This window comes from Schistocerca nitens, chromosome 11, assembly GCF_023898315.1.
Source record: "Schistocerca nitens isolate TAMUIC-IGC-003100 chromosome 11, iqSchNite1.1, whole genome shotgun sequence".
Taxonomy (NCBI): domain Eukaryota; kingdom Metazoa; phylum Arthropoda; class Insecta; order Orthoptera; family Acrididae; genus Schistocerca; species Schistocerca nitens.
The window spans coordinates 173119786-173134557 of NC_064624.1; the positions used below are offsets into that span (position 1 = coordinate 173119786).

At 38.5% G+C, this 14772-nt stretch overlaps 1 protein-coding gene across 2 annotated transcripts in view; it reads left to right on the top strand.

Annotated features, from left to right (window-relative positions):
• Positions 1 to 7258, top strand: part of LOC126213217 (uncharacterized) — a 37628-nt gene extending 30370 nt beyond the window's left edge. For both annotated transcript variants that reach the window (XM_049940859.1, XM_049940858.1), the window contains exon 4: positions 6113 to 7258. In XM_049940859.1, the coding sequence (XP_049796816.1) occupies positions 6113 to 7167 (1055 nt within the window). In that variant the 3' untranslated portion in view covers positions 7168 to 7258. The remainder of the gene's footprint in view (positions 1 to 6112) is intronic.
• Positions 7259 to 14772: the final 7514 nt, after the last annotated feature.

Consider the following 14772-nt stretch of genomic DNA (forward strand, 5'->3'; position numbering starts at 1 on the left):
TCACACGCGCAAAACAGATCAACATTATATGTGAAAGCTTAGCATCTCTTGTAGCTTAGTAATATTTGAGACAAATATATGTGGAAGCTCTGCTTTTCTTGTAGCAAGACTATGTATATTAATTTAAACTATTAACTTTTCCTGTTTGTGTGTTCACACTACTTAACAGTGATGTTGGTGTTGGCTGACTATATCACGTGTCCTATGCTCTGAATATCCGCTGTCATCGGCTGGCGAGATCACGTGACGTGAGCTATGACTGGCTTTTACAAAAGGGTAGACTCCTTACCCTCTCCCTTAAAACCCACATCCTTTCGTCTTTCCCTCTTTCCTGATGAAGCAACCATTTGTTGCGAAAGCTTGAATTTTGTGTGTATGTTTGTGTTTGTTTGTGTGTCTATCGACCTGCCAGCGCTTTTGTTTGGTAAGTCTCATCATCTTTGTTTTTAGATATATTTTTCCCACGTGGAATGTTTCCCTCTATTATATTCATATCATTAATTTGAACCCAACAATTACGTTTGTTATTGTCACTGTTGCATTTCGAAATCTTTTCTGTCGTCTTATTTTCTCTTTCTGTTTTTTGCCAGTAGTTTCACTTTGTATTCACCTTCTCCTTTTTACCGTAATCTACTATACAGTTTTATCCCACCGATATATACTCAATAATACGTAACCCCCCAAAAAAAAAAAAAGAAAAAAAAGAAAAAAAAGTCCGCTTTCAACACTACCGCTGCTATAAAATCCACCGTTTCTAGTTCACAAACAGTTCCTTTCACCTATTAAACAACCATTTCGGCTAGTTCTAATAACTTTTGCTTTATTTCCATTTCTGTTTTTCTCACATCACTGATCATTTTTAGCCGCTTCCCACAGGTTTTAACGCCATTATTTCTTCGTCAGACAATTGTTAGCCTCATTTTCATAATCTGCCACCACAAAATCACTCCCTTTAATACATTTACACGTAGTTTTTTTCGAAATTTTCCAGAATTTCTCCACCCTTTAACGTGTTTTGGCGGCAACACAACCACCTAATCTTTATGCACATCGTTGTCTACCAACCCAAGTTCACCACAGGATCAACATAGCCCAGCTCTAACCAACACTTTTTCGCCTTTTTTCACACCAGATCTCCAATTGCTTTCTAGTTCACCTTTCTCTCTCCCCATATATTTTTATTTTTATTTTCATTTTCATTTCAGCCTCATGTTACACTTTCCACCTTCTAATACCATGTCACCCTCACAACACCCCCCAAAAAAAAGGAATGACTCCTTACCCTCTCTCTTAAAAACAACATCCTTTCGTCTTTCCCTCTCCTTCCCTCTTTCCTGATGAAGCAACCGTTTGTTGCGAAAGCTTAAATTTTGTGTGTATGTTTGTGTGTCTATCGACCTGCCAGCGCTTTTGTTTGGTATGTCTCATCATCTTTGTTTTTAGATATATTTTTCCCTCTATTATATTCATATCATTAATTTGGAGTATTTGTTTTGATAGTCTATTTCCATCCATTCGGTAGAGGTGTCCGAAAAGGTTAATCTTCGTTTGGCCATTACGTCAGATATTTTCTCTATATTTTTGTAGATCTCCTCATTGCTGCTTATTTTCCAACCATCTGCAGTTTTTTTTGCACCCATTATTTTTATGATAATCCTTCTTTCCAGTACCTGTAGTCTGTCCATCTTATAGTTCACCGTTAGGCATTCAGATCCGTATAAACATTCTGGTCGTACCACTGTGGTGTAGTGTTTTAGTTTTGTTTTTCTAGATATGCATTTCTTGTTGTAAATATCTTTGATCAAACTGTATGCTCTTTCCATTTTGTTAATTCTTACATCCATTGCAGATTTTTCTAGTCCATTCTGTTGTGTAGTCTCTCCAAGATATTTAAATTTATTTACTCACTCTATTTTACCTATTTGTGTTTCTATGAATTTTGGTGCATTTTTTATATTTGTCAAGAATTTTGTTTTTTCAGCTGAAATTTTGAGACCAGTTCTGTTTGCTATTTTTGCCAGAAAGTTTATCTGAAGAACTGTTTTTCAGGTTTTCTGAAATGATTGAAAAATCATCCGCAAAAGCCAAGCATTTTACCTTGATTCCATTTGTTTTTCTTCCCAGAGTTATTGGTTCAATTTTGTGATTTTTTAGCTCCGAATTCCAAATCCTTACAATTTTTTTCTAGAACACAATTAAACAATATAGGTGATAAACCATCACCTTGTCTAACATCCATTCTTATTTCAAATGGCTGAGATACTTCTCCTATAAATTTGACTTTAGATATTGTATCTGTTAGTGCTCCACGAATTATATTTGCTAATTTTGATTTAACACCAAATTCTCTAATGACCTTATCTATTGTTTCTCTGTTGATACAATCAAATGCTTTCTTGAAATCAATAAATGACACTATTATTGGTTTGCTGGTTAACATTTTATGCCGAATTATTGACTTTAAGTTAAAAAATTGTTCTGCACAGGATCTTCCCTTTCAGAAACCACCTTGATATTCTCCCAGTTGTTTGTCTAAAGTATCTACCACTCTGTTCAGGAGAATTTTTGATAATATTTTGTTTGCCACTGGCAGAAGTGACTCTCCTCTGTAATTATTGACATTTTGTTTGTCTCCCTTTTTATATAGCGTGGGATAAATGCTGTTTTCTATTCAACAGGAAACTTTTCAGTTTTCCAAGTGTTCTCAAGAAGCAGTTTTAGGTCCTTTATGATTTTTGGTTCTGACCACTTCAGTAGTTCTGCTGTAATGCAGTCTTCACCGTTTGCTTTATTGTTTTGAGTGTTTTGATGACTTCCTGAATTTCTAACTCTCTTCCTCTAGATTTTTTAGGTGTCACTGGAAACTCTAATTTATCTGTTGGAACTGGTCAGTTTAACAGCTTTTCAAAAAATTTTGCTAAAATTTCACAATTTTCTTTGTTATTTAATCCCATTTTGCCATTTTCATCTTTGAAAGAAATACTTGGTGCCTAATACCCTTTAATTATGTGTTTAAAAGTTTGGTGAAAATTTCTAGTATTATTTTTGGTGAAATTTTCTTCTATTTCAATAAGCTGAGAATTTTCAAAGTTTCTTTTGATTTTCCGGATTCCTTTTTTGAGCACTTTGTATTAGTGCTTCTTCACACTCCTCATTCCACCATGTCTTTTTATTCTTAGCCAATTCTAAAGTTTTCTCTGCTGCTTGAGTTATTTGCACCTGGAGTTCACGCCAATTGTCTCAATTTCTTCTCTAAATGTTTCTATATTTTCTTTTGTAATATTAGCTGTAGTGGTGTTGTATCTGATCACTTTCTTGGTCACCTTTTTTGTTTTAGATGGGAGAAATTTTATTTTAATCTTAGAGAGATAATGATCTGAGTCGAATTCCCCATTTCTGACTATTTTAACATTCATAATTTCCTTGATATCCCTTTTAGATATGGCTACGTGATCCAGTTGAAATTCTCCTAGGTTTGGGTTATTATTATTATGATTATTATTATATACTGGAATGACAGTGCGCACCGCCCAAGGAGCATCTCAAACAAATATTGCAACCATATATAGGAGGTGCTACCCAAAATATCAAAGAATTTCATTGTAAAAATCAGAAAACTATAATTACATCGTAAGGTCCTCCATCACCTCCCGAGTATTCACTTTGGGCATGTATGCAACAATCCCAGCATTGTTCCCTTTTTTGGAAGCACTCCTTGAAGTCTGTACAGTGAAGGATGTTCAGGACCTGTTGCAATTCCACTTGGATGTCTTCGGTCAAGTCGAAACACAATTTTCATCTTTGGAAATTGATAGAAGTTGCATAAGGCTACGTCTTTAATTTTTTTTTCTCTCACTATTGTCTCAGTATTCCCCCCACCTCTGCTGCTTTGTTTCAGGGTCATAACTGTAGACCCAAGATTTGTTGCATGTTATGACTCTTGATAATAACTTCGGACACTCTCGAACTCTTTGTTGCAGCTCGCTGCATTTCTGAATCCCGAGGTTTCGTCGGTCGATGCTGCGAAGGCGAGGGACAGATTTCACTCGAGATTCATCTCGTGTTCAGTTCATCGCTAGAACTCATTGACATGTACTTGTATGACAGCCCGAGTCTGTTACAAAACATCCTGAATTGTCTGCCTTCAATCTTCGTGAATTGCATCTCACACACTTTCACTGTCATTTCCGGTGTTTGACGTGTCGACGGTTGACCGGAATGTTTGTCCTCTTCCACAGATTCTCGGCCTTGCTCGGATATTCTTGCTCGACTCGGTGCACTCTCACCAAATGCCTGTCAGCACGTGGTGGTTTCAGCCGCGGAAGCACTGAAATACATCCTCAAACACAGCACTACAACTCACAACTGCACGCATCAAAGATCCTGCAACTTCATGCCACAGTAATTGATATGCGTACTTTGAGACACACAATTGTGGAATCTCGTACTGGTTCGACTAGTATAATAAAATTCTCTGATATTTTGGGTAGTACTTCATGCTAATACATAACATATGAAAAATGTGGACCTGTGCTTCCGTACATTTATCAATAAACTGCATTATCACTTGTTTATGTAAGATGATGAAGGTACAGGAAACCTCGCACCTCTGATTTATAGGGGAAAATTACTGAATTTAGTTTGTACCCTCACACCCTGAAACATAAGTTCTCCCTGCATGTACAGTGTGAAACCAATAAGGCAAATTGTGCAGTCACAGTCATCACATTGGCGCTGCCGGTTTATGTTTACAAAAGGAGTAAGGAAGCCAGGTTTGTTCTGCTACTGTTAAGTTAGACCTGTCAGCCACTACTCAAATTATATGAGTGACAGCTATGTTGCTGCAAAAATTTGTTGTTGTTGTTGTTGTTGTCGTCGTCGTCTTCAGTCCGGAGACTGGTTTGATGCAGCTCTCCATGCTACTCTTATCCTGTGCAAGCTGCTTCATCTCGCAGTACATACTGCAACCTACATCCTTCTTAATCTGCTTACTGTATTCATTTCTTGGTCTCCCTCTACGATTTTTACCCTCCACGCTGCCCTCCAATATTAAATTGGTGATCCCTTGATGCCTCAGAACATGTCCTACCAACCGGTCCCTTCTTCTAGTCAAGTTGTGCCACAAACTCCTCTTCTCCCCAATTCTATTCAATACCTCCTCATTAGTTATGTGATCTACCCATCTAATCCTCAGCATTCTTCTGTAGCACCACATTTCGAAAGCTTCTATTCTCTTCTTGTCCAAACTATTTATTGTCTATGTTTCACTTCCGTACATGGCTACACTCCATACAAATACTTTCAGGAACAACTTCCTGACACTTAAATCTATACTCTTTTGTTTCCTTTATTGCTTGCTCAATATACAGATTTAATAACATCGGGGAGAGGCTACAACCGTGTCTCACTCCCTTCCCAACCACTGCTTCCCTTTCATGCCCCTCGATTCTTACCTGCCATCTGGTTTCTGTACAAATTGTAAATAGGTTTTCGCTCCCTGCATTTTACCCCTACCACGTTCAGAATTTGAAAGAGATTATTCCAGTCAACATTATCAAAAGCTTTCTCTAAGTCTACAAATGTTAGAAACATGGGTTTGCCTTTCCTTAATGTATTTTCTAAGATAAGTCGTAGGGTCAGTATTGCCTCATCTGCTCCAGTATTTCTACGGAATCCAAACTGACCATTCCTGAGGTCAGCTTCTATCAGCTTTTCCATTTGTCTGTAAATAATTCGCATTAGTATTTTGCAGCTGTGACTTATTAAACCGATAGTTCGGTAATTTTCACATCTTTAAAAAAAAAATGAGAGGACAATAAATTTCCTCCTGTTAACTCCTGATGTTACATGATCAACTGTTTTCAGTGGCAGTAGTGAAGTCTTTGATCTCTGTAATTGTAGAGATTCAGCAGGAAATATTTTTGCCAGTAATGATTGTGGTATCCTCAGTCAAAATTTTATATTTCTCTGTGTAAGTAGTAAACATTTTGGAGGAACAGATAAGTTTTCGAGGATGTCATCGACGTTTTTAGGGTTCCGTACCTCAATCGGTAAAAACAGAATCCTCAAAGAATCACTTTGTCATCTCACTCGTCACTTCTCGTTTTTGCAGAGTGGGCAGCATCGAGACCGGCACCGGTCGTGAGAATTAACGACCTGCCAGACGAGGTCCTACTGGAAATCTTCTCCTACCTGCCACTTGACGACATGGCGCGGAGTGCGCACGTGTGCACAAAGTGGCACATCCTGTTGAAGCGGGAAGAGCAGCTGTGGAGGCGTAAGGAGTGGAGCAGTGGCAGCGTGGGTGCGACGCAGAGGCTCCTCGCGTTCAGCGGCGGCTTCCCCCGGCTCCGTTGCCTGCGACTGCTCTACGACAGCGAGTACGGTATCCGCGTCGCCTGGCCCGAAGTGACGGTCCACCTGTACGTCGGCACTCCCTACCGGTGGGAGCCGTACTTCCGGTCCTTCGATACCGAAAGTCTGGTGGTGAGCGAGCTCGTGGCGGAGAATATTTCCAGTTACATAGAGTGCGTAGACACGCGGACCCTGAGGAGGATCTGTGTAGCGGAGCAGCACCTGGAGTACCGCCAGCCTCGCAAGGGGCCGTATTTCACCTTCGTCCCTACCAGCCCGCACTACAGCTCCCCGTTGCGGAGCTACGGTCACGCCGAGATGGTGCACTCCTCGGAGCGGTGCTACCGACGCGACGAATTCGGCCCCGACGGAGAGTCGGTCTCTGGGAGGTCGAGCGTGTCGGACGCGTTGGAGACGGAGGGCGAGGCGGACTCGGAGGTGTGCGCGGACGGCTGTGTGGCGTGCCCGGCCCTGGAGGTGTTGAACGTGCACTGCAAGAGGCTGTCGCAGCAGCGGCTGCGCGAGCTCTGTGCCCTGGGCCCGCTGCGCGTGCTGCGTATCGAGAGCCGCGGGCTGCGCGACCTGTGGCTGCTGCGCGGGCTCGGCCCCCGCCTCGAAGAGCTGGTCGTCGCCGACTGTGCCGCGTTGGACGTGGAGGACTTCTCAGAGCTGCACGGGCTCGTGCGGCTGCGGACGCTCCGGCTGGGGAAGTGCCGGCTGGGGGAGTCGGTGCTGAGGGACCTCACCGCGGACCTGCCCCACCTCAGCACACTTTCGCTCAACGGGCGAGAACTACTTGCGTGCAGTCAGTGATTTCCCGTAGTGCTCTAGTTCCTTCCCCGCAATCTCTGTTTCTCGAATGTAATTAGTAATAGACGATAAATAAATGAATATATTTTTGCTATCCCACTGTTCTAAATTTTTCGAGGCCCCGTTGTTATACGAGATTATAATGTTGGAATAGTATCTTTACATTCTAGCAGACTGCAGTGTTTCTCTTGAACTTAATGTTGGTGCTTTTTGTGGTATTGATAATATCCTATTTACACTGCTTACAGTCTCGTGTGGGATTTTTCCATATCTTAAAACTGTTTCAAAAGTTGTTCTGGTAAACATTTTTTCAGGTGAAATTACAATGAAATGAACACCCTTAGCTGCTTACAGGCGTTGACATATGTCAACGGGGACAGGTGAAAATGTGTGGCCTGACCGGGACTCGAACCCGGAATCTCCTGCTTACATGGCAGACGCTCTATCCATCTGAGCCACCGAGAACACAGAGGATAGCGCGACTGCAGGGATTTATCTCTGGCACGCCTCCCACGAAACCCACATTCTCAACGTATTGTCCCGCACTTCATTAGTAGTGCCCCCACCCATTATACTCATTAGTCACGGTGGATTGCCGATTCCTGTAAGAGTTTGAGCACTGTTTGTGCATTCGCACAGAAGAAGGTGGTCAAGTGGCCGAAGGTATCTGCTCTTTCGGACATGTCCGACAGAACAGATACCATCGGTGACCATGCAGCTCATTAGAATGAAATTACAATGAAATGAACACCCTTAGCTGCTTACAGGCGTTGACATACACATTTTCATCTGTCCCCATTGACGTATGTCAATGCCTGTAAGCAGCTGAGGGTGTTCATTTCATTGTAATTTCATTCTAATGAGCTGCATGGTCACCGATGGTATATGTTCTTTCGGACATGTCCGAAAGAGCAGATACCATCTTAGTGTATATATAGTTAAGGCTCACCGGCCACTTGACCATCTTCTTCTTCTGTGCGAATGCACAAACAGTGCTCAAACTCGTACGGGAATGGGCAACGCGCCACGAGTAATGAGTATAATGGGTGGGGGCACTACTAATGTAGTGCGGGACAATACGTTGAGAATGTGGGTTTCGCGGGAGGCGTGCCAGAGATAAATCCCTGCAGTCGTGCTATCCTCGGTGGCTCAGATGGATAGAGCGTCTGCCATGTAAGCAGGAGATTCCGGGTTCGAGTCCCAGTCGGGGCACACATTTTCATCTGTCCCCCTTGACATATGTCAACGCCTGTAAGCAGCTAAGGGTGTTCATTTCATTGTAATTTCATTCTAATGAGCTGCATGGTCACCGATGGTATATGTTCTTTCGGACATGTCCGAAAGAGCAGATACCATCTTAGTATATATTTTTTCAGATGTCAGTCTCAAAGGAACATAGTGTTGTTATATGTTGTGGTGTTACCTTTTTATTATTATCTTCTCATTATCTATTGAAACAACATCGCCTTGTAATGTAATTTTAATTTTTCACCAAAAGCACATTCAACACAGCGGGAAAATACACGTCTTTCGTATCAAGACAAGAGAGAGAGACATCCATTCGTTCTTAAAAACAAAAAAGCTACGCAAAAGTAAAAAAAAAAAGAACAAAATTATTTACAAAATCGGTCGCTGGCGCAGCGCTCTTCTGCGTGCGCGATCATAAATATAACTTTGTATTGGCGGAGGCGCGGAAGTCAAAGTACCATTACAATGCCTCCTCTACTGACACGTCGCGTCGTGTCAGTATAGAAAATTTACATAGATACATACATATATGAGAAAATAAGAAATTTACATATTACAAAAAAAATATTTCTGAGCACAATGTTCTTTGCATATCAGTCTTTGCATACAGTCTTTTTGGTGTGTACCTTCTTTAGGAGTCGTAACATTAATGTCTTTGAATTGCAGCGTATTATCGTTGCTTAGCACAGCGTTTGAATTCAGTTCACATGATTCGTGTTTACAATGGTATTAATTCGAACAATAAATGTTTCTATTATATTGCTCCAATGTCTTTAAACGTAGTATCGGATTCTGAGTGTGTGTGTGTACTGCCTGGATCTCTTGCGTGTGACTTGAAAAAAAATCCAAAGTTTGTTCAATGTGTCAACACGAAAATGTGATCTCCAGCAGTCGAATTTTGGTGGCGTCTACCGGGGTATAAATGGTCAATGAGGGCACAGGAAACACCTCACTGCCTACGACAGGTGATGAGCTTGTCTTTTACACCAACCTGAAGACCTGCCGGCTTCCACTACACCATACACTTTAAAGCATATTGACACTACGTAAATATTGCTTGACCAGTGTTCCATCATGTTGGTTTCTTCTTTGCATTTGCAGTTCCATTTATATGAATCATGTGCTACATGCACAAGTCCTTTGCAACTCATTAACATCTCCTTAAAATACATTTCTTGATATAGGAAGTACATAAATATACAAATATTTACAATTAATCATTACATGAGATACATTGTTGTCATACAGTACATATACAGAATTAAATGAAAAATATAGTAAACTTTTACGTTACATTCAATACCATTGTGCTGACATGTGAATTACATTACATTCAGATTGCAATATACATTTTATTTATTTTATTTGTTAGCTCTTTTCCTCTTTTTTTTTTTTTTTTTTTTTTTTTTTTTTTTTTTTTTTTTTTTTTTTTTTTTTAAGAAAAACTACACTTGCAACATTTGAAGATAATTGTGGCAACTCGCTAGAATATTCAACTTAAAATTCATCTTGCCTCCTGGAATAAAATTTACACATATTTCAAGCTTCAAGACAGCCCTCTGTAGGAGGATAGGTTCATGGGATGGTTGCTGACTACTTCATAAATACTAGTAAAGTCATCCCCTACAATGGACTACACAACATAAAATATGATAAATAAAATACATGTTAACTTAATATAATGTAAAAGTTCCTATACCTAATACCGTTTCTAAGTGTGGTGTCCCCACTATTGCTGTTTCTAAGAATTTCTAAGAGTGGTGCCCCTCTAAATATCTTAGGATCCTACAAGTATGTACATCAGTGTGGTAAGTATATATATATATATTTCAAGTCAATCATGTTCCTATAAAGTTTGTGTAGTTCATCTCCTTCCTTTCATGAGTATCAAGTAATATAAATAAATGTTTCACTTAATAGATAAATAAATCTTCTTAGATAATTGCTGCTGCGTTCCATGCTGTATATCCATTCTGTATTTACCTTGTGGTACCTGTAAAATTCTATTCATAAATAAATGTGTGTGTGTATGTCTCTCCATACTGTCAGATAATCACGAATTATATAATGTCAAATATTTTATCAACATGTATAAATTTTTCTAAGGGAGGGATGAGAGTATGAGGCGCAACAGAGGACTGACGTTTTGTTTTCTCCTTATTCTCCTTTCTATTTAATGGTGCATTAGTTCAGTTCAGTAGACGAGCTTTAATTATGTCACTAGATGACTGCTAAATATGTTCTCTTAAATAATTCTTCCAATCTGAAGTGTCAAGCCTACATAACTCCAAAAATTTCATTACAAGTTCCCATTAGATTAGTGTTAAAGTGTTATAGATTTAAATCTTCTGGTATATTTCCAACAGTGGCTGCTGTAAATAATTCTTTCCACATAAATCTATACTTTCACCTTTAGTTATAAGAATATATAAGACACCACATAAGTTATTATCTCAGGCATACCAATCTTTCAATAAATAATTTTCTTTCCACTACTTTCATTCTGTATTCCAAGAGTACATGTGATATAGCGTTCAAATCTAGTTTCTCTCCTCTCAACATATTCTCAATCACTCATAACATTCTCACCTATCCATTATTCATTCTTCACAAAATAACATACTTATTCCTCAGCATTATATATATATTTTCCTCTTATTCATCACCACTTTACCTCTCTCCATATTACTATTTATCCTCTTATTAAACTAAAATTACATTCACTCATCTCATTCAGTCACTCACATCACTCATATCAACATTACTATTATCACATGCCTCCTAAAGAAAATAATTCTGTTCAGTTCTCTGCCTCCTCTAATGTGTATATGCCTCCTCTAATGTGTATATGCCTCAATAGCAACTCCTCTTATAACCAAATATCTTATTAGCTATTGGATGGTTCACATTGCTTTCTAGACTTACCTGCATTCATTAGATTGTAAGTATCTGTATAACTTAAATGTAGGCTCATCATAACTGTATATCATATTAATTATCTTCTTCTCATTGGCTAACATTTTACTGTATGTATTTTTTCAAATGTCTGTGTGGATGTAGACCTCTGGGTTTATGTGTTAATGGATATTCTAATGAATAACAGCCAGGGTGTGGAATATTTGCAATTCGGTATGGTCCAGAGTATAAGATCTGCCATTTCCTGTTTAAATGTTTCAGTTTTGTGGGTTTAGGATGTGTTCTTAGTAAAACTAACTCATCAACTTGAAATGTTTGTGCTTTCCTGACACCTCTGTCATATTTCTGCTTTCTTTCCTTAGCTTTGTCACATAATGTTGTGTAAGCTTGTCTTACCTTTTCTTCTAAACTAACATGATTTGTTGTTGCTGTAAGTTTAGGTAGAGGGTCTGTCCATTCATTTCTTTCTGTTTTATCCATAATTAATTCAGTTGGTGTGTATCCAGTAGAAATGTGAGTTAAATTGTTCACTATTTGTTCAAATGGTGCTAGGTATTCTACCCATTTTGTGTGCTTCTCTGGTGTGTGTGTTCTCATAAACTGTCCAAATTCTCGAAATGTTCTTTCTACTGGGTTTCCTGCTGCGTGAAATCTTGAAATTAAAATATGTTTAACATTCTGTTCTTCAATAAATGTCTTCCATTTAAAACTGGTAAAATATGCTGCATTATCCGTGATCATAACTTCAGGTTTTCCTATTCTTACAAAATAATCTGTTAATAGACGTCTGGTAATAGCAGTGGTAGAAACTGAACGTAAAGCATATAATTTTAAATACTTTGTGAAAACATCTAACACAGCAAGGATGTATTTCATTCCTCCATGTGCTTGTGGATAGGGTCCTGCAATATCTAAAGAAATTAGCTGTAATGGCCTCTTAGGTATGATTGGGTGCAATTCATTCATGCTTGTGCGATTAGAATATTTGGCTTTCTGACATATGATGCATTTCCTAATATTACTCAATACTCTTCGCCTTAAATTTGGAAAGTAGCAATATTGTATAATCTTATCTGTACATTTGGTTACACCATAGTGTCCTCAAGTAAGTTCTGTGTGTAAATAAAATAAAATCATCAACATGAGCTTCAGGTAAGCAAACACACCAATGCTGTGATTCAGGGTTTCGTCGGTGGAATAATACTTCTTTGTGCAATGTGTAATATTTTTCAAGATGTGGGTCTGTTCCTGCACGTAATTTATTCTTTATCTGGATCCACCTGGGATCATTGTCCTGCAATATGGCTAACTTCCTGCACATGTTTTTGTAGTAAGGTGTAAATGTACCGTCATACATGAGTAAAATTTTAAAATCTGATGTTTGTTCTGTCACATCTGAAAATTCTTGTAGGCCTTGTGGCAAACGAGATAGACCATCAGCTATAATGTTGGATTCTCCTTTTATATATATATAATATCAAAATCATATTCTTGTAGTGATGCACACCAACGTGCAAGACGTGGATGTAATAACTTGCATGATAGCAGGAAAGAAAGAGCTTGATGATCAGTATAAAGCTTAGTACGTTTTCCCCATAGAAAGTAGCGAAACTTGCGAAACGCCCATACTATGGCAAGTGTTTCGCGCTCGGTCACTGAATATGACTTTTCGCATTCAGTGAGCGTGCGGCTAGCAAAACTTATAGGTTTGATGACTGTTTGTTCATTTTCTACATGAATTTGGAATAAAAATGCTCCGAGCCCATAGGAACTTGCATCTGTTACTAGGCAAAAGTCTGACGTCATATCAGGATGACATAACAACGGTGCATTAACTAAAGCATTCTTAATCGCTTCAAAATCTGTCTGACAGAACTCTATCCATTTCCAAATATTATTTCTTTTGAGTAAAGATAGAAGATGTGGACTGTTAAGAAGGTGGTAGGGTACAAATTTCCTGAAGAATGAAGATAGACCAAGAAAGGCTTTGAGTTGTTTACGATTCTGTGGGGATGGAAAATTCTTTATTGCATCAATTTTTCTTGAGTCTGGATAAATGCCTTCAGTTGATATGATGTGACCAAGGAATTTGATTTCTCTCCTCCCCAATTTCGTCTTTGATAAATTGATAGTGACACCTGCGTCAGAAAATTTAGTCAGAAGTTGCTTCAAAAGATTTCCATGTTCTTCCCAAGTAGTGGTGGCAATGACAATGTCGTCAACATAAACTGTGATTTGCGATAACAATTGTGGTCCAAGAACAGCATCTAAGGCTTCAATAAATACTCCAGCACTCACTCGTAGTCCAAAGGGTAGAACACAAAATTGATAACTACGCCCCTCACATAGAAATGCAGTGTATTTACGACTGTTTTTATGGAGGTTCACCTGCCAAAATGATGAGCGGAGGTCGATATTGGTTAAATACTGTACATTATGAAATTTTAAAAGTTGTTCTTCCAAATTAATAGGTCGTGTGTTGATTGGGATTATAACTTTGTTAATTTCTCGTGCATCCAGCACTAACCTTACACTACCATCCTCTTTATTAACTGCTAGGATCGGACTGCAATATGGTGAATGTGACCTTTCAATGATACCCCAAGCTTGCATTTTTTCAATCTCTTTCAAAACTGCGGGTTTCTTTGACCAAGGAATATTATAATATGTTCTACAGTATGTTTTGTGTGGTTTAACATCCATCTCATAAGTATAGCCTCTAATAATTCCAGGTTTCTCCACAAATACCTCAGCAAATTGCTGCAAAACTTCAAGTAATTCAAGTTGTTGTTCCTTCGTCAGATATTCAGATTCTGTGCATTTCTCATATAAATTATTAGGTTTAATTCCCTGAGATATAGCTTCATTAAAAGTTAAATCACATATGTTTATTGCTGGTGGATAAAGAAAATGTAACTGTTCAAATTTACCTTGTTTACTGTTTAAGTTTTTACCCTGTGTTAACTCTATTGTCAGTTGTTGTTGGTTTACGGTTAAATGACATTTCCCTTTCCCTAAATCTATGATTGCTTGATATTCATTTAAAAAGTCAATTCCTAATATGCAATGCATAACTAATTTGTCTACTACCAGAAAACTGTAATTGAGTGGTATATTTGAAAATGTGAAGTTAATTAGCACTTGAAATTTCACATTCTTTGATTTGTTACCGGTGGCACTTATAATGTGACAATTCTGTACTGGCAATGTTTGTATGTTCATTATTTGTTTGAGTTCATTATATAAGGACATTGAAATGACACTTGCTGCTGCTCCTGTATCTAACATTACTTCCACTTCATAACTACCAATCATAACTCGTGTTATAGCCTGAATAATCTTCTTTGTTTTACTGGTACTATTAAAATCTACATCCTGATATAATTCTTTTTCTATTTTCTTACTGTCATCATATCGGAGAAAACAAATCGTCGGTTCCGTTGC